Source organism: Microcaecilia unicolor, chromosome 2 (assembly GCF_901765095.1).
Source record: "Microcaecilia unicolor chromosome 2, aMicUni1.1, whole genome shotgun sequence".
Classification (NCBI taxonomy): Eukaryota; Metazoa; Chordata; class Amphibia; order Gymnophiona; family Siphonopidae; genus Microcaecilia; species Microcaecilia unicolor.
This window is the reverse complement of record NC_044032.1, coordinates 212,482,347-212,509,082: the sequence shown is the minus strand read 5'-3', so window position 1 is coordinate 212,509,082 and position 26,736 is coordinate 212,482,347. Positions and strand designations below refer to the sequence as shown.

Genomic DNA, 26,736 nt, shown 5'->3' with positions numbered 1-26,736 from the left:
ACAAAAAAACCAACACAAACACGTGGCTCCCTGCTTCCCCCTGCATTAAATAGAAAATCAAAACAAAAATCAAAAAAGGATCGTGAGGGGGCAAAGGCACTCGTCAGGAGCATCCTGTATGGACGGCCTTGCCCCCCCCCCCCCCGCATGAAAAATCAAAATTTTAGCAGCCCCGACCCCCCTCCCTTCCTCTCTCTTTCTCCTACCATCCTCCGCCCCGTGCCAAGCCCCCGAGGTCGTTGCCGCCGTTCCCCCCTCCGCCTTACCGGGCCCGCGCAGCGCCTCTCACCTCTGTGTGAAGGCGCTGCATGGGCAAGAACATCTGATCGCCGCCGAGTCTTCAGGACGCCTCTCCTTCCCTGACCTGGGCCCGCCCTCGTCTGACGTAAGTAACCGTTACTTACGTCAGACGAGGGCGGGCCCAGGTCAGGAAAGGAGAGATGTCCTGAAGACTCGGCGACGATCAGATGTTCTTCTTGCCTGTGCAGCGCCTTCACACAGAGGTGAGAGGTGCTGTGCGGGCCTGGGGGCGGAGGATGGCGGGATGCGGAGCTGCAGGAGAAAGAGTAGAGAGACAGGAAGGAAGGAAGGGAGGGGGGTCGGGGCTGCTAAAATTTTGATTTTTCATGCAGGGGAAGCGGGAAGCGGAGGATGGCGGGAGGCAGAGCTGTGGGAGAAAAAGGCAGAGAGGAAGGGAGGGGGGCCAGGGCTGCTGAAGTTTGGATTTTTATGCTGCAGCTGTCATGTCATCCCCGTTCACTCAAAACAAGCAAGCAAGCAAGCCTATGAAGTACTGCATCCACCTTGTCGTTCTTTATTGGTAGCATTTTTATTTAATCTCACATATTTTCAAACATGCCAGCTTGGATTTTTATGCTGCAGGGGGAAGCGGGGAGCAGCTCAGGCCTTAACGACAGCTCTGACCTCACGTTAAATTTATCGCGGTAAATGATTCGGTGCAATCGTCGATATGGTTAGTGAATCTTGAATTGTCCACATTACAATGGTAGTTACTCGTTTGCATTCTGTTTTCGTCAGCTGCTAGCATTGTCGGAAAATGGCCTTTAATGCATGCTACGGTTAAAAATTTCTTCGTTAAAGGGTCGTTAAAGTTTAGTGCATCTGGGCCTTAATAATTTGTTTTATTGGTGGTTTATCAAATAAACTTGAACCCATGGGTGTGCATACAGGGGAGTAAGAAGAGGCTTCAGAGTGAGCTGTGGGTTGTGTACTTTGAGTGGGGTGGGGGGGATTGGGAGTCTTGCTGGAGACAGGGAAGAAAAAAATCTGTGGTGTCCTCACCCTAGAGATGGGACAGAGAAAGTTAGAGATTAAACCTGCTTGGGACAGGACAGGATTTTAAGTCTAAGGAGGGTTTCAGGCAAATTGGAGAATGAGACTTCATGGTGGAAGGGGAGATATATGGTCAATCCTGGGCAGGGAGAAACCTGATAGGTATCAGGCCTGGGGCAGGAAGGAATTAGGCCTTTATGAGGGAGGAATTATAAATAAAAAATGCAAATAAGGATGAATGTTTAAAAAAATTGACAGAATTCTCCATGGAGTAGCACACACAAACTAAAGATTTTGGCCTTCAACAAAAATGCCTACAAAACTTATTTAAAATAGTAAAGTTAGTACTCACTTGCTGAAGAAAAATGGGGAGCTGTTGCCTCATTTGATCTTGGAGCTGAGGATTTCCAGCAAATAGTGGGTTATTTAGCATCATCTGTTGGTCAAAAATATTAGCACCCCGATTTAATACTATTCCTTTGTGACATGTACAGCTAATATTAAGCCCATGTTTTTATCAGCAGAATACAAATATAATTTGCCTACTACCTTCTATCTAGATGCCACAAACTAGTAAGTACGTCTCAATATACAAGCTTACCCCTCAATGCTCATGATTGTTTGCTAAGACAAATCAAGTCAAACATTCACAGTCTGATTTGATTAATTTTAATGTTGTTAAATTTTAATCTGATCAATAAATGCCAGCCTTTAGCCAACTGGGCAGTTCTTGTTTAGTAGATATTGGGACCTTCCAATATCAGGCATCACACCCCAACTAGCTGCTAGAATTTTGTTGGACTGCTGTTAAATATACTGGAGGTGGCTTATATACTAGTTTCAGCACCAAATTCTGGTGTCAGGAAAACACCAGGTACTTTAATTCAACTCCCAGCATCACCTCTGAATTTACATTCTCATTTGCAGAGGTCCACAAGTGCACAGGCATAAACAAGGAAATAACCTGCTACCCTAAACAGATCTCTCCAGAATAAGGCTGACATGCATGGTGGACAGCCCCTCCTACTGTATGGCCTGGACACAGGTCACTTTCATAACAGGCCTGTCACTGCCGATGCTGTAACTTGCTCTGTAGATAAAAATATTTCCAGTTCCAGTGCTCAGTTTGGCAGTAACAACTTTTAAAGGCGATGAGGTCAATATTCAACAATATGACCACCATTCAAATTCTAAAAACACTGGCCTTCCAAAACTATATATAGATTTTAAAAGTGGCAGTTTGAAAAACACACACAATTTTGGAAGGCCAGGTATGCAATTACTTCATCATAATAGTCAAAGATATTAGCACTCACATTAGAAAGTAGACCTGATATTTAGCTGTTGACACATGATTAATGGCTAAATTTCACTGCTAAAAAGATAACTTGTTCTGCCCCAAATCACAGCTCTCTTCTGAGCAGAAAAGTTTGACTGTTCTACATAAAAAAAAAAAAGCAAAAAATGTATGCATAAAATAGGAAATTTAAAGCAGCAGCACTTGTGGTTAGGTACTGCCATCAGCTGTATAAATGCTTTTGAATATTATCCTCTAAAGATTGCAACCTAGATTCCAAGCTTGTTTCTAACTATCGACCCATACCTAACCTGCCCTTCATTTCTAAAATGGCCGAAAAACTTGTATTTTCAGTTAAATCATTTTCTTGAGGATAACCTCCTTTTCCTCGGAGCAAACTTCATTTACCACTTACCCTCTGTCCTTCCACGTAACCAGTTTTTAACCCAGTCACTCGGTATGGGCACTAAAATAACTGACTAGGTTAAAAATTGGTTAAGTGGAACGGTGGCGTAGCTAGGTGGGGCGCAGGTGGAGCGGTCGCTCCCCTAAACAGCTGTTTAGAAACAAATGGCGCCTATGAGCCTCAACCCAATAAATATAATACTAGGGCCCAGCTAAGGAACAAGTTATTTTGAGTTAGTCTTCACTTGACCAAACTTGCTTTCCTTGTGCCATCACTATCCAGCAGGATAGGCAGTGTCTTGAAACGTGGAGGATAAAGGATTTTTTTTTTACATTTATATCACACATTATCCCAAGCAAAGTCGGATTCAGTGTGGCTTACATATAACACATGCTAGAGTGTCCCTATAACCAGCCCCTCCAAATGACACACTGATTACAATTTATAACAAACTAGTAAAAAAGGCCCATTTCTGAAACAAATGAAACGGGCGCTAGCAAGGTATTTGCTTTCTGCCACGAATGTGTTGTAAGTTTTTTCTTTTTTTATAGTTGTGCTGGTAATGAGTAATTGAAATTTTTGTTTTATGATTAAGGGGGGGGGGGGGGGGAATTGTGTGAGTGTGAGAGAGAGATACTGTCTCTCCATGGCAGAGTGTGTGTATGTTGTTGTGTGTTTTTTTTTTAGGAGGGGGGGAGTTTGCTTGTGTGTGTGAGTGAGAGATGTAGATTCCCCAGGGTAGAGCTTGTGTATGTATTTTGTGTGGGGGCAGGGGGAGTGTGTGCGTGTGAGAGACAGAGATCTAGATTCACTGTGGCAGTGTTTGTGTTTGTTTTTTTCTTGGGGGGGGGGGGGGTTGGGGGTGTTGTGTTTGTGTGTCTGAGTGAGTGGGAGAGATGTTGGTTTTCCGTTTTAGAGTTTGTGTATTCAGGGGGGTGGTAGGGGAGTGTGTGTGAGCGAGAGAGAGAGATACTGTTTCTCCATAGCACTGTTTTTGTATGATGTTTGGGGGAAGGGGGGGAGGGTTGAAGGAATTTGTGTCTGTGTGTGTGTGATACAGAAACATGCTGTTTTTCCTTTGGAGAGTTTTTATATGATGTGTGTGGGTGATGGTGGTAGGGGTGGGGGGTGTGTGGAGGTTGACAGATTTTGTGTATGATGCTTTGGGGAACGGGGGGGGGGGGGGTTGAAGGAATTTATGTCTGTGTGTGTCAGACAAACATGCTTTTTTTCCTTTGGAGAGTTTTTGTATGATGTGAGTGGATGGTGGTGGTAGAGGGTGGTGTGTGTGGAGGTTGACAGGGGTTGTTTGTTTTTTTTTTGTTTTTGGGGGGGGGGGGAAGAGTGTACCGGCATATGTGGGGCAGAGTCTGGGCACTCACCTTGAAAATCTTTGTCTGCTGGAAGAATTCTTTCCGTTTTTCTGCACCACACCGTTCTTCCCTCTTTCTGTTAGTAATGGTTGGCTATTGGCTCTCAGCTGGTGCTGTTTGCGAGCGGTGAGACACAGCGTCCGTAGTTGTTGCACAGGCGCGCTGGGTGTGTGCACGCGACTCGTTTTGCGTGAGATTCAGTGACAGCGAGAGGCTGGTTATTTGCTTCGCAGGTGCGGTTGGCGTGGTCACGCGAGTCGATTTTTTTTTTTAAGCGATTCTTTCATCCCGATTTATCTGCCCTCGACGTCATTACGTTTTTGATGCGAGGGCGGAGCTTACCGAGATGGAGCCTGATCTTCAGAAGCTTCAAACCCTTCACTGAAGCCACGGAGTCAGCTTCAGAACGTTGAGGGTGCTTTTTATTATATAGGATTACTACTCTTCCTATGAAGTTACTCGGTTATTATACTTCTGTGTACATCCGTATACTGCACAAATCGACATGTTTGAAAATATATGTGAGATTAAATACAAATGCTACCAATAATAAAGAGTGACAACGTGGATAAAGCAATTCATAAGTTTGCTTTCTTTCCTTTGAGAGTACGGCAATGACAGCTGCGCAGGGAAGGGGAAACAAACTGGCCTAATTGGTTTTAACATTTTGACATCACTTGGTCTCCTGCTTATTAAAACCTCCTTGGAGCTGCCAGAGGATGGACCGTGGGAGCAGGCCAGGGAGATATGTGGCCCTAAGGAGGATGGGGAGTGCTGAAAGAGACAGGGAAGAAGGTTAACATGGGGAGAGAGAAGGATATAGTAAATGCTGGACAAGGAGGGAGAAGGACACAGATCCAATGCTGGAAAGGGAGAGGGTAGGGACATTGGAACTCAAAAAGGCAATGCTAGAAAAAGAAGAAATGGGGACACAGGGCACTATGGAAAAGGGGAGAGATAGGGGCTCTACTGAAATGGAGGGGAATAGGGACACAAAGAGGGCACTACTGGAAAGGGGAGGAGGAGATAGGGACACAAAGCGTCTGTTCACACTTTCCAAAAATACTAGGACTAGGGGGCATGCGATGAAACTACAGTGTAGCAAATTTAAAACAAAATTGGAGAAAGTTTTTTTTCACCTAACACATAATTAAACTCTGGAATTCGTTGCCGGAGAACGTGGTGAAGGCGGTTAGCTTGGCAGAGTTTAAAAAGGGGTCAGATGGTTTCCTAAAGGACAAGTCCATAAACCACTACTAAATGGAGTTGGGAAAAATCCACAATTCCAGGAACAACATGTATAGAATGTTTGTACGTTTGGGAAGCTTGCCAGGTGCCCTTGGCCTGGATTGGCCGCTGTCATGGACAGGATGCTGGGCTCGATGGACCCTTGGTCTTTTCCCAGTGTGGCATTACTTATGTACTTACGCACTATTTTTTAATGGAATTTGATATATAATCTCTGTTGAGAAGCCAAACAAAACAGTTTATAATAAGGTTCAGACCAGTATCTATTACAAAATTTAATGTAAAACAGTTGAGCAATGCTCACAGTAATATATGATAGAAATAAAAATCAAACACACAGAAACATGATAAAACACAAAAATAGAGATAATAGCTATCCAAAGTAAAACATTATGATCCAGGAAAAGCAAAAGTAAAGAAGCAAGTCTTCAAACCTTTCTTATTTTATAAGTTTGATTCCAGGCAGAGATGTGATGGGAGAGTGTTTCACAACACTGGGACAAAATAAAAGAAAGTAGCGGCACAGGTAGCATCTAGTCATGCCCATGTGAGGAGCAGTGGAAAGATCAGAGATTCTGGTTTTCGGGTATTAGTATTTGCAGTGGACAGTTAGGCACAAGTACAATCACATATCAAGGCTGATCTAAATGAAAAGCTTTGTAGGCTAAATGAACACACTCTTAACATTAATTCCCCCCCCCCCCCCCCCCCCCAAAAAAAAAAAAAACTGAATAAGAAAATGAAACGTTTCTGGGTGCCTATCCCTAGTATATCACATTTGGGCTATTGCAATTCCCTTTACCAAGGCCCAACTTCAAGTAATTCAGAATACTTCTGTTAAACTCCTCTATGGCGCAAAAACGTATTTATTTATTTCAGTAAATTTAGACCCCACCTTTTGCCACAGTGAAGAGTGTTGCACAAAAACCTCCAACTGTACCAGATTTTCCCTTAATTGTAAATGCCTCCGCGCCCTCTCCTTTTTCCATCTAGCCCCATTTCACGAAATACCCTCTCACCACTGCTTTAAGGGCATCCCACAAAATACTATCCAAGACCATCCCATTGTCATTATCCTTAATATAATTTTGTATAACCATTTTTATATCATCACATACCATGAAGTTCCCAATTGTTCATTAAGCCTCCAAAAACTATTAGGACAAGAACATCCCTCCAAACAACTCCACCCACACGGCAGAGTGATCCAACACATGCATCAGTTCAATCATAGCATCCCGTACCTAGTCGCAGAGCCCCCAGTGACAAAAATCAAATCAATCCTAGTACAAGTCCCAGCTGAGTGACAGTAAAGCAAAGATACTTGTAGCACATATTCTCTGAGGACAGCAGGCTTCATACTCTCACAAGTGGGTAACACCAATCCACATCACCCGGTCCAGCCTTTGCCATAGTAAGAGTTTTGTGGAGCACAAGCAGTGCTCCACCTCGCATGCGCGAGTGCCTTCCCGCCTGTCGTGCAAACGCGGTCTCCTCAGTTTAATACTAAAGCAAAAAAATAACCAAGGAGACAACTCCAAGGAGAGGTGGGAGGGACTGTGAGAATACTTCTGACAATAACTGCTACAGGTAAGCATCTTCGCTTTCTCCGAGGACAAGCAGGCTTCTATCTTCTCACAAGTGAGGAACCCTAGCATCCAGGCTCACCGAATATAACAAACATTGGTCAATTGGGCCTCGCAATGGCGAAATTACACAGATTAACCTGAAAATATATACAATCTGAATGAGAGTGCAGCCCAGAACAGAATAAAATGGGCCTAAGAGGGTGGAGTTGGATTCTAGACCCCAAAAAGATTCTGAAACACTGACTGCCCAAACCGACTATTGCGCCTGGTACCCTGCTCAAGGCACTAGTGAGATGTGAATGTGTGGACTGAAGACCACGTCGCAGCCTTGCAAATTTCTTCAATGGAGGCGGACCTCAAGTGGGCTACCGGCATGGCCAAGGCTCCGACTGAGCCGAGACATAACCCTCCAAGGCCAGCCCAGCCTGGGCATAAGTGAAGGAAAAGCAATATGCCAGTCAAATTGAGATAAGTGCATCCCCCATCCTGTTGGGATCAAAAGAAACAAAAAGCTGGGCTGTCTGTGGGGGCTTCTCCGCTCCATATAGTAGGCCAATGCTCTCTTGCAATCCAAATTGTGCAAGCTGCTTTTACAAGGATGGGCATGAGATCGGGGAAAGAATGTTGGCAAGACAATTGACTGGTTCAGATGGAACTCAGACACCACCTTCAGTAGGAACTTGGGGTGCAGAGGACTACTCTGTTGTGATGAAACTTAGTATAAGGTGTGTCCATTACTATGGCCTGAAGCTCACTGACCCTACAAGCTGAAGTAACAGCCACCAAGAAAACAACCTTCCAGGTCAAGTACTTCAGATTGTAGGAATTCAGTGGCTCAAAAGGAGCTTTCATCAGCTGAGTGAGAACGATGTTGAGATCCCATGACACTGGTAGAAGGTTTGACAGGGGGCTTTGACAGAAGCAAACCTCTCATGAACTGAACAACTAGAGGTTGTCCAGAGATGGGCTTACCTGCTACAAGCTGAAAAGCACTAATTGCACTAAGGTGAACCCTTACAGAGTTGGTCTTCAGACGAGACTCAAGATAGACGTAGAAGATATTCAAGCAGGATCTGTGTATGGCAAGCAAGGACATCTAAGGCTTTGCTCTCACACCAGACAGCAAACCTCCTCCATTTAAAAAGAGTAACACCTCTTAGTGGAAGCTCTCCTGGAAGCCAGCAAGACTCAGGAGACACCCTCCAAAAGATCCAAGGAAGTGCATTCTAGGCTCTCAACATCCACGCTGTGAGAGCCAGAGATTGGAGGTTGGTATGCAGAACTGACCCCTCGTTCTATGCGCTAAGGGTCAGAAAACACTCCAATATTCATGGTTCTTCGGAGGATAACTCCAGAAGAGGGAACCATATCTGCTGTGGCCAGTACTGCACAATCAGAATTATGGTTCCATGGCCTGCTTCAGATTCAAAGTTTTTCCCACTACAGCTACTGGATAATACGTATACAGAAGACTTGTCCCCCAATTGAGGAGGAAGGCATCCGACGCTAGCCTGTTGTGGGCCTGAAGCCTGGAACAGAACAGTGATAAAAAGATCCACCAAGGGGTTGCCCCACGCTAAGATCTTGTGGGCTATACCCACATTGAGAGAACACTTTTGCGGTTGCATTATCCTGCTCAGTCTGTCAGCCAAGGTATTGTCTGCACTGCAAGATAAGTGGCTCAAAGGAACATGCCATGTTGGCAAGCCCAATGCCACATCCAGACGGCCTCCTGACACACAGGGCGTGATCTGGTGCCCCCCCTGCTTGTTGGTGTAATACATTGCAAACTGATTATCTGTCTGGATGAGAACAATTTGGTGAGATAGCTGATCTCTGAAAGCCTTTAGAGCATTCCAGATCGCAGGAAGCTCCAGGAGGTTGACCTGAAGATTCATTTCAGAGACAGACCAAGCACCTGGTGTGTGAAGCCCATCTACATAAACTTCCCATATCAGGAGAGAAAGTCAGCACTTTCTGTGGCTGAGGAACTTAGATTGGAAGTCCCAAAATCAAATTGGATTGTATTGTCCACCAGTGAAGACAGCGTACAAGCTCTGGAGACACTTGGATGACATCTTCTAGACTCCCCGTTGCTTGATACAACTGTCAGGTTCCATTGAGCTGATCCCATTTGAAGACGTGTCATAGGTGTAACGTACACTGTGAAAGACATATGGACAAACAATCTCAACAACTGCTGAGATAGGACCTGCTGAGAGGCATGAACCTTGGACGCCAGCGAGACAAGATTGTCTGCTATTGTATCCGGGAGGTAGACTTGAACCCTCTGGTGTTCATAGGAGCCCTGGTCGATACACAACCACTGGACAGGGTGGAGATGGGACTTGAGGTAGTTTAAAATGAACCCAGTAGCAAGAGCATCCAAATAATCATCTACATGGACTTCCGAGCACTGTCCTCTGAGTGCTCTTCAACAGCCAATCGTTGAGATACAAGAACATATGGACTCCCAGTCAGCGTAGCGATGCTGCAACTACCACTAGACATTTGGCGAAGACCCTGGGAGCTGAGGCAAGGCCAAAAGGCAAAACTCGATACTAAAAGTGATATGTTCCCAGCCGAAATCGGGATGCGAGTATATGCATCTTTTAAGTCCAGAGAACATAGCCAATCGTTTTCCTGAATCCTTGGGAGAAAGGTGCCCAGGGAAACCATCTTGGAACTTTTCTTGGACTAGAAATTTGTTCAGGGACCTTAGGTCTAGGATGGGACGCATCCCCCTGTCTTCTTCTGCACAAGGAAGTACCTAGAACAGAATCCTTGGTAGAATGGGTTTGACCACATGGGCCTTCAGAAGGGCATTACTCTGCAAGTACCTGCCTGTGCTGAGAGCTGAATGAATGAGCTCTCGGTGGGCAATTTAGAGGTCTTTAATACCAATTGAGGGCATATCAGAGACGGACTATTTTAAGAACCTACCGATCGGAGGTTATAAGAGGCCACGTTTGGTGAAAAGATTTTAGCCTCTCCCAACCGGCAAGTCATCTGGGACGGATGCTTTTACTGCAGCTATGCACTGCTGGAGCCAGTCAAAAGCTCATCCCTTGCTTTGCCTGGGGAGCAGCAGGAGCCTTAGGGGCATGCTGTTGATGTGAACAAGTGAGCTGGGGCTGAGCCTGAGAAGGCTGGTGAGCCGAAGGAGTGTACCTATAGCTAACAGTGGATGACTCTTCATGGGGCCCCATGCTCCGATGTACTTTGTCCGGCTTAATCGAAAAGGGATCTGTGGTATCTCCACCCTGATCATTTGGTTGTAACAAAAATCTACATATAGCTATGATTGTCTGTTCGCAGTCCTGATATTTGTCCACTTCCGGGATGCCCCAAAACCGAAGACTGCTTCTTCTGGACCTATGTTGCAAAATCTTTGATCAGGTCCAATAGCTCCCCTCTCACCTGTTGGATCCGAGTATCTGCTTTCTCAAGGACTACAAGTTACCTCTCAACTCAGTTTTCTCACAACATTATCCACCGGAGCACATCTCTGAAGCTCTGTCAGAGCCTTTTGCAGCTCTCCTCTCATTCCTTGCATTTTGGCTTTTAAAATCTTTAAACTAGCTCACCACTTTTTGTTTTATCATCTCTTCCTTCACACTCCCAGAAATACTTGCCTTACTATCCGTCAAGTATTTGAATTTCTCAAGGCCTTACCGAGTATGCATAGCTAATAGCTCTCCATCAATAATAGCTCCAATATACCAATGATGTGTCAGAAGAAGGGAAAAAAAATTGGCTTAATATGCACCGCTCCACCGGAGCTCTCGATTTATGCTGCCATGCTCTAGCAGCAATGTCACTTCACCTGTCATTGCAAAATTTTATTCCAGTCGACATTCAGAATGAGTTAACTAGCTGGGAATGGCCGCCTAATGGTTAACTTGCTTATCAGTGGCTATCCTGTTGCTGCAAATGTCAGGTTAGCACCAAAATGCAAGCCAGCTATGTCAGGGGCATTCTGGGGGTGGAGTCTTGTTAACTCCCGATTTTCAGAGCTAACCGGCATATAAGATTGTGAGCCCTCTAGCGACAGAAAAAAATACCTGCATATAACATGTACAGCGCTGAGTACATCTAGTAGTTCTACAGAAATGATTAGTAGTAGTAGTAGTAAATAAGACTGCATATATAGCTTTCCTACCTTTATGCGCAACGCACAATGTTAGCTCTGAATATAGAGTTAACTGAGCATACGCTAGCCAGCTTATAAAAAGGATATTCAATGTTGGTGACCGGATATGGCCTGGCATTGAATGTCCAGGCTCAACACCGGCAGCAGACATTAACAGTGCTGCCTGCCACCAGCTGAATATCGGGGGGGGGGGGGGGGGGGGGGGTGGAGGGGAGGGGAGGGGAGGGAATTGTTTCTGACTTTTGTGCAAAACCCTGTTAAGTCCACAAGAACTAGTCTCACAGGAAAAGAAATAATTAAAAAAATCTAATTTCTTAATATATTAATAATTTTGTATGTACAATATATTTGTATCTGCTAACTACTGCTATAAGAATTTAAGCAAATTCAATAAATCTGTAGTAATAGTTTTGCATAGTAATATGCGTTTGGGCCCATGTTTTATTAAGCATGCACGCGCTAGCCTAGCCGATCACTCAGCACTGCAACACAAAACAATCCTTTATGTTTTCAAGCACAGCGTTAAGCGAAATCATCAAATTATCCCGCCAAAATACTAGAAACTGAAAGAAAGGACAGCAACAGTAAACGAACTGTAAAAAAACAAACATGTGAAGGGAGAGGAATTTGCAGCGGTCTACTGGCCCTGACTGTGGTTGCAAACTCCGCCACAATAAGCAAGAAATCCTTTCAACAAAATTGGAAATCATACCGTCCAGATTCTCCGTGAAGAACAGTGACAAAATTAGATGTGAGGATGTGAAAAGGCTTCAACTTTGAAATGAAAATGGGAAACCAAGAAGCTACAGCTGTCTAAGGTGAGTGGACTTAACAGATTCTTGAACAAATGAATTGTGTTAAGTTCTACTTTTGTGATATGCAATAAACATGACAAGACTATGCAATTTTTAACATTTTATACAGTGTGATAAACCACTACAATTTCTAGAGCACACAATAAAGCTTAACCTACAAAGTCTCATATGTACTTGGCCAAATTCAAATAGTTATCCAATCTCCCTGGGCTGGTCAGGCCATTTTTTTTTTTTTAATAACCAAAAAAAAAAAAAAGTAGTAATCTTTTTATATCAAATTCTATGTAGCTATGTTCAGTGCTTTTTTTGTAGGAAAAAAGGTACCGTAATCATTATGGATAACCATAGGGGCAGGGGTCACTGATTCCACCCCTTCAGTAGCCACATGCCTGTTTGTACGCACCAAGGCTAGTAAAAGGGATCACTGAAAATATTACACCAGTATAGGAGAAGAAAAATAACTTGTCATTTTTCCATTATAAATAATTTCTGTAAGTTGATACAGCTCCATCCAGTATACCCAAAATGACAAACCAAATTAGCACACAAACCAGAAATTAGAACAGTTTTGCCAAATCTGAAACACAGTTTGTTATCAAAATCTCAGAGCCTAACAGATCCCCATTCAGACATTTAGCCTTGCAGTCACATATGCAGAACAGAGATATCCCCTCTTCAAAACACAGGCAAAAATTAACCTGAAAGCTAACTTTGCATGCAGCAAGCACAACAACAAGAAAATAGAAAGAAACATGGTTCCTCCTATACAATGCAAAATATGACAGATGTAAAAATTCTCAAATTGGACATATTCCAAACAACAAAAATAAAATTATTTTTTATACCTTTGTTTGGTGACTTTCTGATCATGTTAGTCCCAGTCTCTGATTCTGCAGTTCTCTTAACTCCGTTTTCCAGGGCTTCCTGTCCATTTCTTTACTTTCCTCCTTTCTTCTTCATTTCTTGCCCTACATCCATAAGTAAAAGCTGGGTCCTCCGCAAACTTGACTGAAAGAGGTATACAGTGGATCCAGCCTTTGCCTATTTTCTCCATCCATGTCCAGCAATTCCTCCTCTCTCCCCTGCCCTCCCCCCTTCCAGCCATCCCTAGCAATTATTCTCTCTCTCCCCTCCCTTCCAACTATCTCTAGCAATTATTCTCTCTCCCCTGCCCTCCCCCCTTCCTTCCTTCCATGTCCAGCAATTTTCCTCTCTCCCCTGCTCTCCTCTCCATCCATGTCCAGGTGAAGATGTGATTCCATGTGCACCAATGAATGAAGAGTTTAATTTTACTTCCAACACTTATAACACCAGGCTTCCCAAGGCAGATTACAACAGTTAAGATGAACCCATCAAGAAACAGGATATGCTCACTGTATTGGCTATCTGTATTGTATAGAACAGTGTAGAAAAATGAAAACAAAATACAGAGTTTATAACTGCGGTTTCTCTACCAGGTACAATAATAAACTGTTTTAGTGATATTCAGTTATTTCATGATATTTTTATCTACATATGGGAAGTTTTCAAATAAATTAAAAAGCTGTCCAATAAGTTAAAAAATAAAATAAAGAAATAATTAATCTTTTCTCTTCCACCTCTGAAGGCACTGCCTATCCAACTGGAACAGCTTTAAACTTTTTACAGATGGACCAGGCATAGGCAGTCCCTTATTTTAATCTTTTTTCCTATTGTTTTCAATAGCATTTGCTATTGTTTTGGGTGAAGCAGTGTGATAGGTTCACCCTGTCTCCCGTTTTTTCTAACTTCCTATCATTATCTGCCTCCTTTCTCTGTCTTTCTATGGCTGCTGGCTCTGCCCTGGGACAGGAAGGTGATGTTGGAGAGGGCAGAACCAGCGTGTATACAGTCTGCTGCACTGCAAGAGCGATGGATGCTGTTTTGCTGATGATCGTTTGGAGAAACAGCAGCAGTAGAAGGGAGGGAGATAAGGAAATGCTGCCTTTGCTGTGCGGCAGTCTGAAAAAAGGTGCGCGACTGCACAGCTTAGAGGGAACAGTCTTGTATATATCCCATGTGTATGTATTTTTCTTTTTGCCTTCCTCCCCTCATATTGTATCTTAGTATAATATGTGCTCATAAGTATACTATAACCTAGGCTTCCTTTTGTTTCCTGTCCAGCCCTCTATCTTATTTTATATTTTGTAAACCACTTAAATACATATTTTTCATAATCTGGTATATCAAATAAATTAAAACATAATAAACCTTAAAATTAGTTTTCTTTAACAACTGGGGCACAAAATATCCATTTCTTTTTACCTGTGCAGCAAGATCAGGGTTTTGGCTTAGGGACTGCATCATACTCCTCATGTAGGGTGCAGACAACATGTTCTGCATAAGTTGTGGGTTTTCCGTGATTTGCTGCAGTAAGCTCTGCATACCCGGAGTGTTAAACATGCCAGCTTTAAGCAAACAGAAAAACAACACGTTAGAGAAGGGGAGGTCAAAGCCTACAATTCTTAAGAATTCCTCTCTGGTTTGTCATTAAAATAGAAATCCAAAACGGAAAAAAGTGAAAGCGAGGCTCTTATACTACCACCTTTTCATTTCAGACACACTAATCTAGGAAGAGGTTCTACATCTGGCAAGTTGAACAAACTGGCAGGCTGTGGTAGGAGCAGAATGCTGAACACAGAACAGCACTGCTTTCTGCAACACAATTTTTGTATCCCTCAAACTGACAATTTAGATTACTTAAATTATTTTATTTTTTTTACTTCAAGCCATCAATAACTGGAAGTGAAGAGGGTGGAATTTATGTTACCTCAATCTTCAAAGACTAGCATTTAAAGTTACAGAAATACATTTATGCTCACTGGGGAAAACCTATTTTTTCTTTCATCTTCACAAATATAATCCTTGGGGTACAATTTTCAAAAGGGAAAGGGAAATGGGACTTGATATTCTGAGGTTTTTGCAACTACATTCAAAGCGGTTTACATATATTCAGGTACTTATTTTGTACCAGGGGCAATGGAGGGTTAAGTGACTTGCCCAGAGTCACAAGGAGATGCAGTGGGAATTGAACTCAGTTCCCCAGGATCAAAGTCTACTGCAGTAACCAATAGGCTACTCCTCCAGACTTACCTGGATAACTTCTAAAGTCAGATGGATTCCCCACTATCTTCATTTGTCTTCCCAAACTCAAAGGATACACCAGTGGTTCACAAACCTGGTCCTGGAGGCCCCCCAGCCAGTCAGGTTTTTCCGGATATTCACAATAAATATTCATGACAAATTTGCATGCACTGCCTTCACTGCATGCACATCTCTCTCATGCATATTCATTGTGGATATCTTGAAAACCTGACTGGCAGGGATGCCTCCAGGAATAGGTTTAGAAACACTGCCTAGGACTGGCAGAACCTTTCCACAAAGTTAGAATGCTACAGGACCAGAAGCAGTTAAAAAAAAAAAAGGCCTATCCTCTATCAGAGCTAGGCAGAAAAGGAAAGAGGGTATGATTTTGTTGTTGTTTTTGTCTTTTTGGGAGGGGGGACAGGGTTAGAAGACAGAGAAGTACACCACAATACAGATTCACAGGACAAACTAATTAAGCAATTAAATTCAAGAGCATAGATATATCAGGTAGCTAAGCCTATAGCCAAAAAGTTGAGAAATTTGTGGGGTTATGTAACAAATAATTTTCCAACCATTCACTTCTTGCACAAACCATCTGATATCTCTCTCACATTTGTCAATATAACCAGGTAGTGGCAGTATGTCTCCTAATATGGGCAGCAAAATGACAAACTTCCTAATTAAGAACAAAAAGGAGAGATTGCCCACAGGTGGTCAAGACTGCATGGATGGCATCTGGGATATAGCCTTAGCTACAGTAAGATAAGCAAGTACAACCAGTCAGACTGGGTGGTCCAAAGTGTTCATATCTATTGGCATCTAACATCCTGATTAAGATATGAAATCTGAGGCTCTCTGTAACAAGCCGAGAATGATAATGAACATACCGCCCACTCCAGGTCCCAGGTTCGGCATGGTGGGGTTTGGCTCTGTTGTAGTGCTGTTGCTAGTAGCAGTACTACTACTAGTGGTATTTCCATTACTGCTAGTAGTTGACGACGTCTGTGTACCAGGCTGAGGAGCCCATGGATTTGGTAAAGGGTCTCTATTTTCTGTACGTGATGGTTGGTTGCCCAAGTTTGATGTGTTATTCACCAAAGAAGCAAATGGATTACCTCCAAACTGTAAACAAGAGGAGAAAAAACAACCCCTGAACTCCATAAAAATGTTCTCTGCAGTTTTGTGCTAGTCTGTTCATTAAAGCAAATCATTTCAGGCCTCTTAGGATGAATCTCTTACCTGCTCCTGTGCTGCATTAAGCATGGGCTCTTGAATGTCAGTATACATCCTTCGCAGAGCATTGTAGCCACCAGGAATACTTTCAAGGTTGCTAAGGGCTCTGTCTTGGTTCCTCATCATTTCCTGCATCATGGCTGGGTTTCTGGCAAGTTCAAGAGTCTGAGAAAAATCACAAAAGCATCAGTGTTATCAAGTACATTTCCAAAATTCAGATATTGCATGGAAAGGTATCAGCATACAGTGTGCTTTCTCTTTAAGGGGAAAATTTATAATTGCAGATAATGTCTGAAAGTATTCTTTTATGCAAGCTGAAGTAAATTTTCAAACTGAGATGTGCATACTTTTGGTTGTGAAAGTTTCTCCTAAGGAATTTAAGTACTTACATTTACACCTGCTCTTTATCATATTTTTTGAGGGGTTACTTTATGCACATATGATCAGATTTTCAAAAGCATGTGTGTAAATACAAACTCCTCCAATCTTGACCCTGGGAGACCACCTATTCAGTTCACTACATGCAATTGTGTGGATAATCAGGCAAATATATAAAAACCTATTTCTGCAAAATATTGCTTTACCAGTGAAATCTTTTTGGAAAAGTACCCTTATATTGCTTAAAACAATCAGTAACTTGAATGTAAGTGAAACAGACTAGTGCTGAAACACATAAAGAGGCATAAAGCTATTACATATAACCAAGTACAGCACTCTTATCAGTTAGTTGTGTGACAAAGCACAAGAAGGCAGGAAACACCAAGATGATCAGGCTTTTCATTGACATGGGAAAAAATCATCAAGATCAGGCTTTGCATTGCCACATACTCAGTTGAACCTTTCAACTGTAACAGAAAAGGCCAAACTGGCCCAAATAGACACACAGTTTCAACAGACCCCAAAGTAAAGTTACTTACTTGTAACTAAGGCTCTCCACATATTGACAGGATAAAATCACATACTAGGGATGGACAGTTTACCAATAATAGTGCATGCTATTTGCACAGTGTGCGCTGTTCCCAATGGTTTGCACGTGTGTGTAATATCTGGAAAGACTGCATACTAAGTGCAAACAGTGTGTACTGTAACAAAAGTATGCACTATGTGTGCACAGTGCATGCTTAAAAGCATTCGCTTCCAAACACCCCCCCCCCCCCCCCAAAAAAAAAAACAAGATATTTTTGGGTGCCCATCTCTATCGCGTTCACATGTTGAGGATTTTCATGTGATGGGGCCAAACATGAAATGCTTTCTCGGGGTTTAGTAAAACTGGAAAAAAGGACTTCCCTGCATGTGCCACCTCGACAATCTCTTCAGCTTATTACAGAGCTTAGGAGTAAACTACCTGTAAAGTAGATGCTGTACATCTATTTAGTTTATCCTGTCTATATAGAACCCCCATTACATATGAGCAATTTTGCTTTCTCTACCAACAAGCAAGATGAATCACCCTCAGAAGTCGGGAAACCTCATAGCTGACAGGTTGCCCTATACATGCTGAAAATTAAACTTTGAAGCAATTTGAATGGATAATTTGGAGACACAATGAATTAAAATGGCCTTGTAGAATTGCAACTATTTCTTCAATTATCAGTGAGTGGAGATAAGCCATTGATAATGCCATGTCTACTACCTGTCTTTTCAGTGTTCTCATTTACTTTGCTACTGATCTGATAAAAGTTCTTTTCATTACAGAAACTTAGTTCTGTCCTATTCTCTTCCAATTAAATTTGCATGACCTAGAGGCATATTTTCAAAGCACTTTGGGAGGCTAAGTTCCATAGGTTTCTATGGAACTTTGGGAGGCTAAGTGCTTTGAAAATGAGCCCCTAGCTAGTGAATTGTTTCCCAGATACAAGGATGGAAATTATGTCTTACCTCAATTTTCTTTTCTTTAGTCACAGCAGACAAATACAGAGACTTGTGGGTTATGACCATCTACTACTACTTAATATTTCTAGAGCGCTACTAGGGTTACGCAGCGCTGTACAAATTAACAAAGAAGAACGATCCCTGCTCAAAGGAGCTTACAATCTAAAGGACGAAATGTCAAGTTGGGGTAGTCTAGATTTCCTGAGTAGAGGTGTAGTGGTTAGGTGCCAAAGGCGACATTGAAGAGGTGGGCTTTGAGCAATGATTTGAAAATGGGTAGGGAGGGGGCCTGGCGTATGGGCTCATGGCGTTTGTTCCAAGCATGGGGTGAAGCGAAGCAGAAAGGGCGGAGCCTGGAGTTGGCGGTGGTGGAGAAGGGTACTGAAAGGAGGGATTTGTCTTGAGAGCGGAGGTTACGGGTAGGGACGTAAAGGGAGATGAGGGTAGAGAGGTAAGGAAGGGCTGCAGATCGAGTGCATTTGTAGGTTAGTAGTAGAAGCTTGAACTGTATGTGGTGTCTGATCGGAAGCCAGTGAACTGACTTAAGGAGAGGGGTGATATGAGTATATCGGTTTAGGCGGAAGATAAGACGTGCAGCAGAGTTCTGAACGGACTGAAGGGGGGATAGATGGCTAAGTGGGAGGCCGGTGAGGAGCAGATTGCAATAGTCAAGGCAAGAGGTAATGAGAGAGTGGATGAGAGTTCGGGTGGTGTGTTCAGAGAGGAAGGGGCGAATTTTGCTAATGTTATAGAGGAAGAAGTGACAGGTCTTGGCTATCTGCTGGATATAAGCAGAGAAGGAGAGGGAGGAGTCGAAGATGACACCGAGGTTGCGGGCAGATGAGACAGGGACAATGAGGGTTGTTATCAACTGAAATAGAGAGTGAAGGGAGAGGAGAAGTGGGCTTGGGTGGGAAGACAATAAGTTCGGTCTTGGCCATGTTCAGTTTCAGGTGGTGGTTGGCCATCCAGGCAGCGATGTCGGATAAGCAGGCCGATACTTTGGCCTGGGTTTCCGCAGTGATGTCTGGTGTGGAGAGATAAAGCTGGGTGTAGTCAGCATAAAGATGATAGTGGAAACCATGAGATGAGATCAGGGAGCCCAGGGAGAGGTGACACATAGGACAGTATGCTTCTTGTCAGTCAGAATTAATAATAAGATATATTTCTCCGTCCTCAAAGCAATGAGGCATAACTTGTCAACTAGCAGAACTATGCACAGGCAACCACACCAAGAAACCTAAGCAGAGAAACAGACTGAACTGACAGCGTTGACCCTGTGAAAGGGTGGGACTCTGGATTCATCTGCTGTGACTTAAGGAAAGAAAGTTATCAAGTAAGACTTTTTCCCATTCTTGTCATGAGCAGCAAATTAATCCAGAGACTTGTGGGATGTAGCAAAGCAGTCCTTAAGTAGGGTGGGAACCAGACACAGCCACGAAAAGAACAGACAACCCAAAGAATGCCTTAGACCTAGCTGAAACCATCAACCAAAGCATGGAAAACATGCATCACAAGGACCACAAAGGGGACTGGAGAAGACACGCCCAGAGGATATATACCCAAGCAATAGGCACATGACTCCAGTGAGTTATCGACAGAACACACACACAAATGGAGAAATGTTTACAGAAATTAGGAAAGCTGGCAAACTGGGCAATATTACAATGAGTGAGTGATTTCAATTACCACACTTCCAAGGAATATGTAGAACACTAATCACACATCAAAAAACAACTCAATCCTACATGTATCATCTGTTTCAGAAGGAACACACAAATATTTAAAAGTGGAGAAAAAAAAAAAAAAAAGACCTCAGTGAACAAAAGCCTTCAAATTATAGGTGGCTCCCAATAATCAGTCTTTTAAAAAATACTCCAATTTATCTGGACAAAAACAGTCCTTGTATGGCACTTGCTCTTAAGTATGTTAATGTGGGATACCACTGAGTTTATGGATGTTCATACTGATAAACTATATCCTTTACATGTTTTATTTATTACATTTGTACCCCGCGCTTTCCCACACATGGCAGGCTCAATGCGGCTTACATAGTAATATAAATAATTACAAAGTCGTAAGAAGAATATACAGTTTGTGGTAAACGCAAAACTAATGGGGTTAACGGAAAGTAAGTTAAACATAGGAGGAATTGGGTTCAAAAGGAAAAGAGTGTTGGGAGGAAGGCATAGAAAGATGGAAAGGAATGGATATGGGGTAGCAGAAAGGATAATGGGGAACATGGTCAGAATATAACTATTGTCAATAATAATCCACTTGCTCCTCTTGCAATGTAATTTAAGTGCCCGTGTAGTTTATACTATGTGGGTCAAACCTCTAGAGAATTGAAAACACGCTTAATTGAGCATAGACACTGCATCCAATAAAGAAAAATAACAGACCTTTGGTAATGCATTTTTTGGAAAAGGATCATGTGTTTGCAGACATTAGATGTGTGGTGCTCAAACAATTGCATTTGTCAGAGCAGAGAGGTGATATTAGACACTTGCTTAGGCAGCATGAACAGAGTTGGATATTTGCTTTGCAATCTGTGGTCCCTAGAGGGCTGAATACTGCGCTGGAATGGAAAGCGTTTTTGTAATTTTTTGATGTGGTTACGTCAATACGTTGGAGCATGCTGATGGGGGACGCTGGTTTTTTAATCCGGGCATCCTCGCAGTTTCCTACCACCATTTTGTGAGTGCCTGTGTTGTATTTGTTATTAGTTGCAATCACTTTTTTCATTATCTTGGACTGTTTAAGTCTTTTTTTCCCCTGAAGCAGCTTGGATTGAAAAACAGATAACCCCTGTCAGGATTGAAGGGACATATTGGTGGATTGTACCAAGGTAAGTACTGTGGAATATATGTACATTTGCAACTGAGAATGATGAACTGTTTTCAAATCACATTCTGTATCAGTAAGAGCAATTGTCAAAAAAGGACTGTTTTTGTCCAAATAGATTAGTGGAGTTTTTTTTTTTTTTTTTTTAATGACTGATTATTGTGAGCCATCTACATTTTGAAGGCTTGCCTTACAGATAGGTGTGTCTCCTTTTGTTCACTGAGGCCTTTTTTCTCCACTTTTAAATATGTGGGTGTTCCTTCTGATACAGATGATACATGTAGAATTGAGTATTTTTTTAAATGTGATTTCAATTACCCCAATATTGACTGGATAAATGTTAGATCAGGGAGTGCTAGAGAGGTAATAGATGACTGCTTCTTGTAGCAACTGATCCAAGAACAGACAAGGAGGAGAGAGGTATTTTAGATCTAGTCCTTAGTGGAATGCAGGGCATGGTACAAGAGGTAACTGTGTTCGATCCACTGGGAAAATAGTGATTATAACATGATCAAATTTGAGCTATGAGAGAAGTCACTAAGGAAATCTACTGTAGCAGCATTTAATTTTAGAAAGGGCAACTACAACAAAATAAGAAAAAAAAAGTTAAAAAGAAGCTAAAAGGATCGGCCGCAAAGGGTAGGACTTTAAATCCAGCATCAACGTTACTTAAAAAATACCATTGTGGAAGCCTAGACCAGATGTATTCCATGTATTAAAGGTGGAAAGAAGAGCAAATGACGACCACATGGTTAAAAGGTGAAGTGAAAGAGGCTATTAGAGACAAAAGAACATCCTTCAAAGAATGGAAAAAAGATCCGAATGAAGAAAAGTAGAAGATAAGAACTGTCAAGCTAGATGCAAAGCACTGAAAAAAAGATGGTTAAAACAATATGAAGAGAAACTTGACACAAAGACAAAAACTCAGTAACAATTTTTTCAGGTACATCAGAAGCAGAAAACCTGTGAGGAAATCCATGCGACTGTTATATTATAACATGACTTCTTACTTACCATATACCTTAAGAGTTCAGGGCAGGTTATACAAAGAAAACCAGAAAAAAAAAAATCATTCTGGGAGTTACAATAAAACATTCAAGCATTATATTAAATAGCCATTAAATGTGACAAGACTCCAGATGCGGAAACAGAAATGTTTTCAAATTTTTTCTGAACAAGATCGAAAGACTAAGGGAAGTGAGTTCCATAATTAAGCCATCTGGTAATGGAGTGACGCAGAAAAGTGTCTCATTGACTTTAAAGCAGTTGCACTGGGAAACTCTAAAAAGGAATTGATTACATGCCCGAGATCTAAATCCAACATATACAGAGGAGCTGCTCCCGACAGGACCTTAAAGATCATTATACACACTTTGAAACAGATAAACTCTTGGATTAGGTAGCCAATGTAGTTTCAAATAATATTCCTTCAGAGTCATAGTGTTTTAAGCCATGGATTAACCTGCCATGTTCTGTATAACTTGCAGTTAGTCTAATAATTTCATGGAACAAATAAGAAGGCCAACTGTCTAGCACACTGTTTTTGAGAGAACTTTCTTACCAGAGATATTTCCTTGCATGTCACAGGTTCAAAAACACTCCAGTATTGCTCTATAAGGACACCCTTAACCAAATCCCCTTTAGTTTATAAAGTTTTAGAAAGAATTGCTGTATAACCAATTCCTCTTGTGAACTTCAGAAGAGAAGAATTTTACCAATGATTGGGCGTTGGGCTCTTCTGCAAGAGTAGCAGAACTTAGTTCTGGTGGAAATAGTAATTTATTAACGTTTTGGAAAAGCAGTATAGATGGCAGTGGAGTTTAAGATCTCCTTTGCTTGATAACTTGCAGATTTGGGATTAACTGGTACAGTTCATAACTGGTTTAGGGATTTTTCTGATACAGTTCATAACTGGTTTAGGGATTTTTCTGACTAATCGGCATTATTCCAGACCCCTAGATACCGGAATGCGGTCTACCTCAGGGCTCGCCCTTACTGCCCATCTTATTTAATACCATTAAGAGTACACTGAGTAAGATATCTCTGGTTCCAGGGGCTTACTTATTTTTCATATGCAGATGACATCTTTGTCTGGCTTCCAACACTAAGTACTCTTGAACATACTAGCCAGGCTACTGCTACATGCATTTCTTGAATGAGATCATGGGCAACTGCAAACATGTTAAAACTAAATGCTGACAAAACAAAGATCTTATGGTTCAGCAATACTCTGGATGGTGTTCCTGCATCAATCCCTGTTAAACCTTTACTGCTTTTCATGGGACATGCCATCTATCCCTGTAGATCCACTTCAATCCTTCCCTGTGATAACATCGTAGGTTTTGGGAATTATTTTCAATACTACCTTGTCCTTTGCATCCCAAATTAATAATGTAGTGAAGAGAATATTTTTCTAATTAAGATCAATACATTCCTACTTTTATACGAAATATTTTGCTTTGTTGGTACAGGTGTATGTACTGTCACAATTGGATTACTGCAATTCTGTTTATGTAGAGTTGCCTCAGAAGCAACTGCTTCCATTACAATTCCTACAAAGCACTGCTGCCAAATTGATTTTTAGACATCAAAAAATATGATAGACTAACACCACTGTTGATCGACCTGCATTGGTTGCCAGTCAGTGCCAGGTTATTTATAAGCTAATATCTCTGATCTTTAAGTCTCTTAATGGTTTGGGTTGTGTTCACTTATGATATGTCAAATCGTTCCACTTTCTCTCGGACACCCAGAATTAAGGATAGCAACCTTCTTATATATCCAACTGTTAGACATAACTTCAAAAACTTATCCATGAACTTTCCTACTCATACCTGGTTATAAACCACTGGAACTCTGCCATTAGATCTTAAGACAAAAAAATCACTTATGGTTTATTCCACAAAAATCTGAAAACATTTTTATTTCAGGAATATCTAGTAGTAAATGTATAGATGAATTGGTTATTTTATATTGATCTGTGCAAATTGTATTTATGATTATTAACCGTAAACTTGAGCAACATTATTGTACTCAGCTTCTGACCAATTTGAGGAATTTAAATGCAAGATTAGATTAGATATTTAAAATACATGAACATCGACTTGGGAACCTAAACATGCCAGGCTTGTCGAGAAGTCTTTGTAGTCCTGTCTGAAGAAACGCCAGGATGAGGCAAACGACAAAAGAAAATGCAGTCTATGCATAGCATGGCCAAGAGTCAACACAGTCCTGCATATTCTATACAGGTAGATAACTTCCTAGTTTGAAGCAATGTGGCAAAAGACCTCCTGTTAGTAATCAAAGTACCTAAAGAACAACCACTAAAGAGCGAATCCATAAGAGAATGGAATTGGATTCTCCATGACAACCAGACCCTAAAACTGAAGTTCCTTTGTTCAATTTGGAACTTTGCAGCTGTTGACAGAACTTGAAACGAGTTAGACAAAAGCAATAGAACTACTGGGCGGAGTGAAAGATTTGTGTGGATTACCTACCCTAGCTTCTGAAGAGGCAGGATATTCATAGGTGCATCCTTTGGAGACCAAGGCTGTAAAAACACAGCCATAACTTTGGATTTGCTCTTAGATCAAGAACAGCATGGCAAACCCAGGGGTTGGTATTTGTCATGAGATTTTGAAACATATGACCCCAAGATAAAGATATGAGTGGCAAGGCTGCAGGACCCATTCCACTGCATCAAGTGCATGTCTATGACAGTGGTTCTCAAAGCTGATTCTGTAGGTACCCCAGCCAGTCAGGTTTTCAGGATATCTACAATGAATATTCACAAGAGATTTGCATGAACTGCCTCCACTACATGCAAATCTATCTCATGAATAAGCATTGTGAATATCCTGAAAACCTGACTGGCTGGGGTACCTACAGAATCAGCTTTGGGAACCACTGGTCTAAGAAAAAGTATGCTTGAACATTTTACACTCTATTTATAGGCGCTGCTGACTGTGATAGAAGAGTATCTCAGTCAAAGCAGCAGAATGTGCACCTTCCTGGCCACTGCAGTATTGTTGTGTTTTCTTGCCTGTTGATAGAAGCAAATACAGTTGTTATGGCAGCAAACACCCTACTGGTCTTCCAAGAAGATGAGATCTAAAGCATAAAGAGCTAGATGAACTTAAGTTGTACTATCAATGTCTCTCATCCAAACACTAGTCCTGGCAGATACTGCTTAACTACACACGCACAGTTCAGAGGTATTCCCCTTAGTTTAAGACAATTGATGGGCCAGAATTACTCAGCCCAAGAACATGTTTCTTGTGCCAACTGAACTGAAGAACTAGCACCTCAACCAGATAGGTTTACCTTTGATGAAATGCCATCCAAATGGCACCCCTTGAACAGATTGGACTGAAAGCAACTATTCCATATAGACTCATGTTTGCAACAGCCATAGTAGATACTACCACCTGTGGGAATACGACAACTAGGGAAAGAACCTGCAGTTAGTCATATGCCCGAGGCTCCTCCTGGTGCAAAGAAACCAGATTTTGGTTGAATATGAATAACCTCTTCTACCAAAGATCATTTTTGGCTTGATAATGAACCTCATCCTCAAATACTCTAGAGAACTAACCCCCTGCTCAACTGAAGCTCAGTTCTCCATCTGATTCGGGAGCTGCCTCGGTAGTCAATCCAGAAGTTGCATGAGAGAGAACTACTGCTACTTGTAAATAATGGACCTATCTAGGCCCTTCCAAAAACAGGTCAAGAGTCCTGAAGCTGACAGCCAAACCTAAAAATCATACCCTCTGTGTGACCCAGAGGCTCATGAGATCTTGCTGACAGGCTTGCAGCAAGAGGACATGAAGCAATTTTCCATGGAAGGTGTTTACTGAAGAATGTGGTTAGGGGCTTTTTGCAGTTTACATGTCTGGAAACATAGATAAATGGTTGCTGGCGAAATGGAACCTGATGTAGCAAGTGGAACATGCTAATCAGTATGATGTTGCTTTAGACCTTTCTAATAATCTTGATCAGTGGTCGAAACTTAATGTTTAGCAACACTGTGAAGGCTAACAAGCTGTTTGAGCTATATGATGATAGAAAAGTATAAAACATGATAGTCAGCTGGACTTATTTGGAGAAGTACTACTACTACTTATTCTCAGAGAGCACAAGTGTGCAGCTCTTCTGTAATTCTCCCATGAGAAAAGCATTGTAGTCTGTTATTCTAGCTTGGTAAGTAAATAAAGAAATACTATTTTCTCATCATTGCGTAGCCTTCACTTCTCTGCCTAACTGTATGAGTGTGGGTTGGGAAGGGCAGAGAAATTAACATACTACTACTCATTTCTATAGCGCTCCTACACATACACAGCGCTGTACACATTATATGCAGGTACTCTCTCAGATTGTGAGCCTTCTAGAAACGTTTTTTTTTTATACCTTGGGCAATTGAGGACTAAGTGACTGCCCAAGTTTACAAGGAGCTGCAGTGGGAATCAAATCCAGATTGCCAGGATCAAAGCCTGCTGCACTAACCATTAG

General features: G+C 41.9%; 1 protein-coding gene across 2 annotated transcripts in view; it reads right to left on the bottom strand.

Annotated features, from left to right (window-relative positions):
- Positions 1 to 26,736, bottom strand: part of UBQLN1 (ubiquilin 1) — a 119,962-nt gene that overhangs the window by 32,439 nt on the left and 60,787 nt on the right. The window contains exons 5-8 of one of the 2 annotated variants that reach the window (XM_030193694.1): positions 16,519 to 16,677; positions 16,167 to 16,401; positions 14,458 to 14,600; positions 1,646 to 1,729 (exon numbers count right to left, since the gene is read on the bottom strand). In XM_030193694.1, coding sequence (XP_030049554.1) covers positions 1,646 to 1,729; positions 14,458 to 14,600; positions 16,167 to 16,401; positions 16,519 to 16,677 — 621 coding nt within the window. The remainder of the gene's footprint in view (positions 1 to 1,645; positions 1,730 to 14,457; positions 14,601 to 16,166; positions 16,402 to 16,518; positions 16,678 to 26,736) is intronic. The other variant, XM_030193695.1, reaches the window with a different exon arrangement.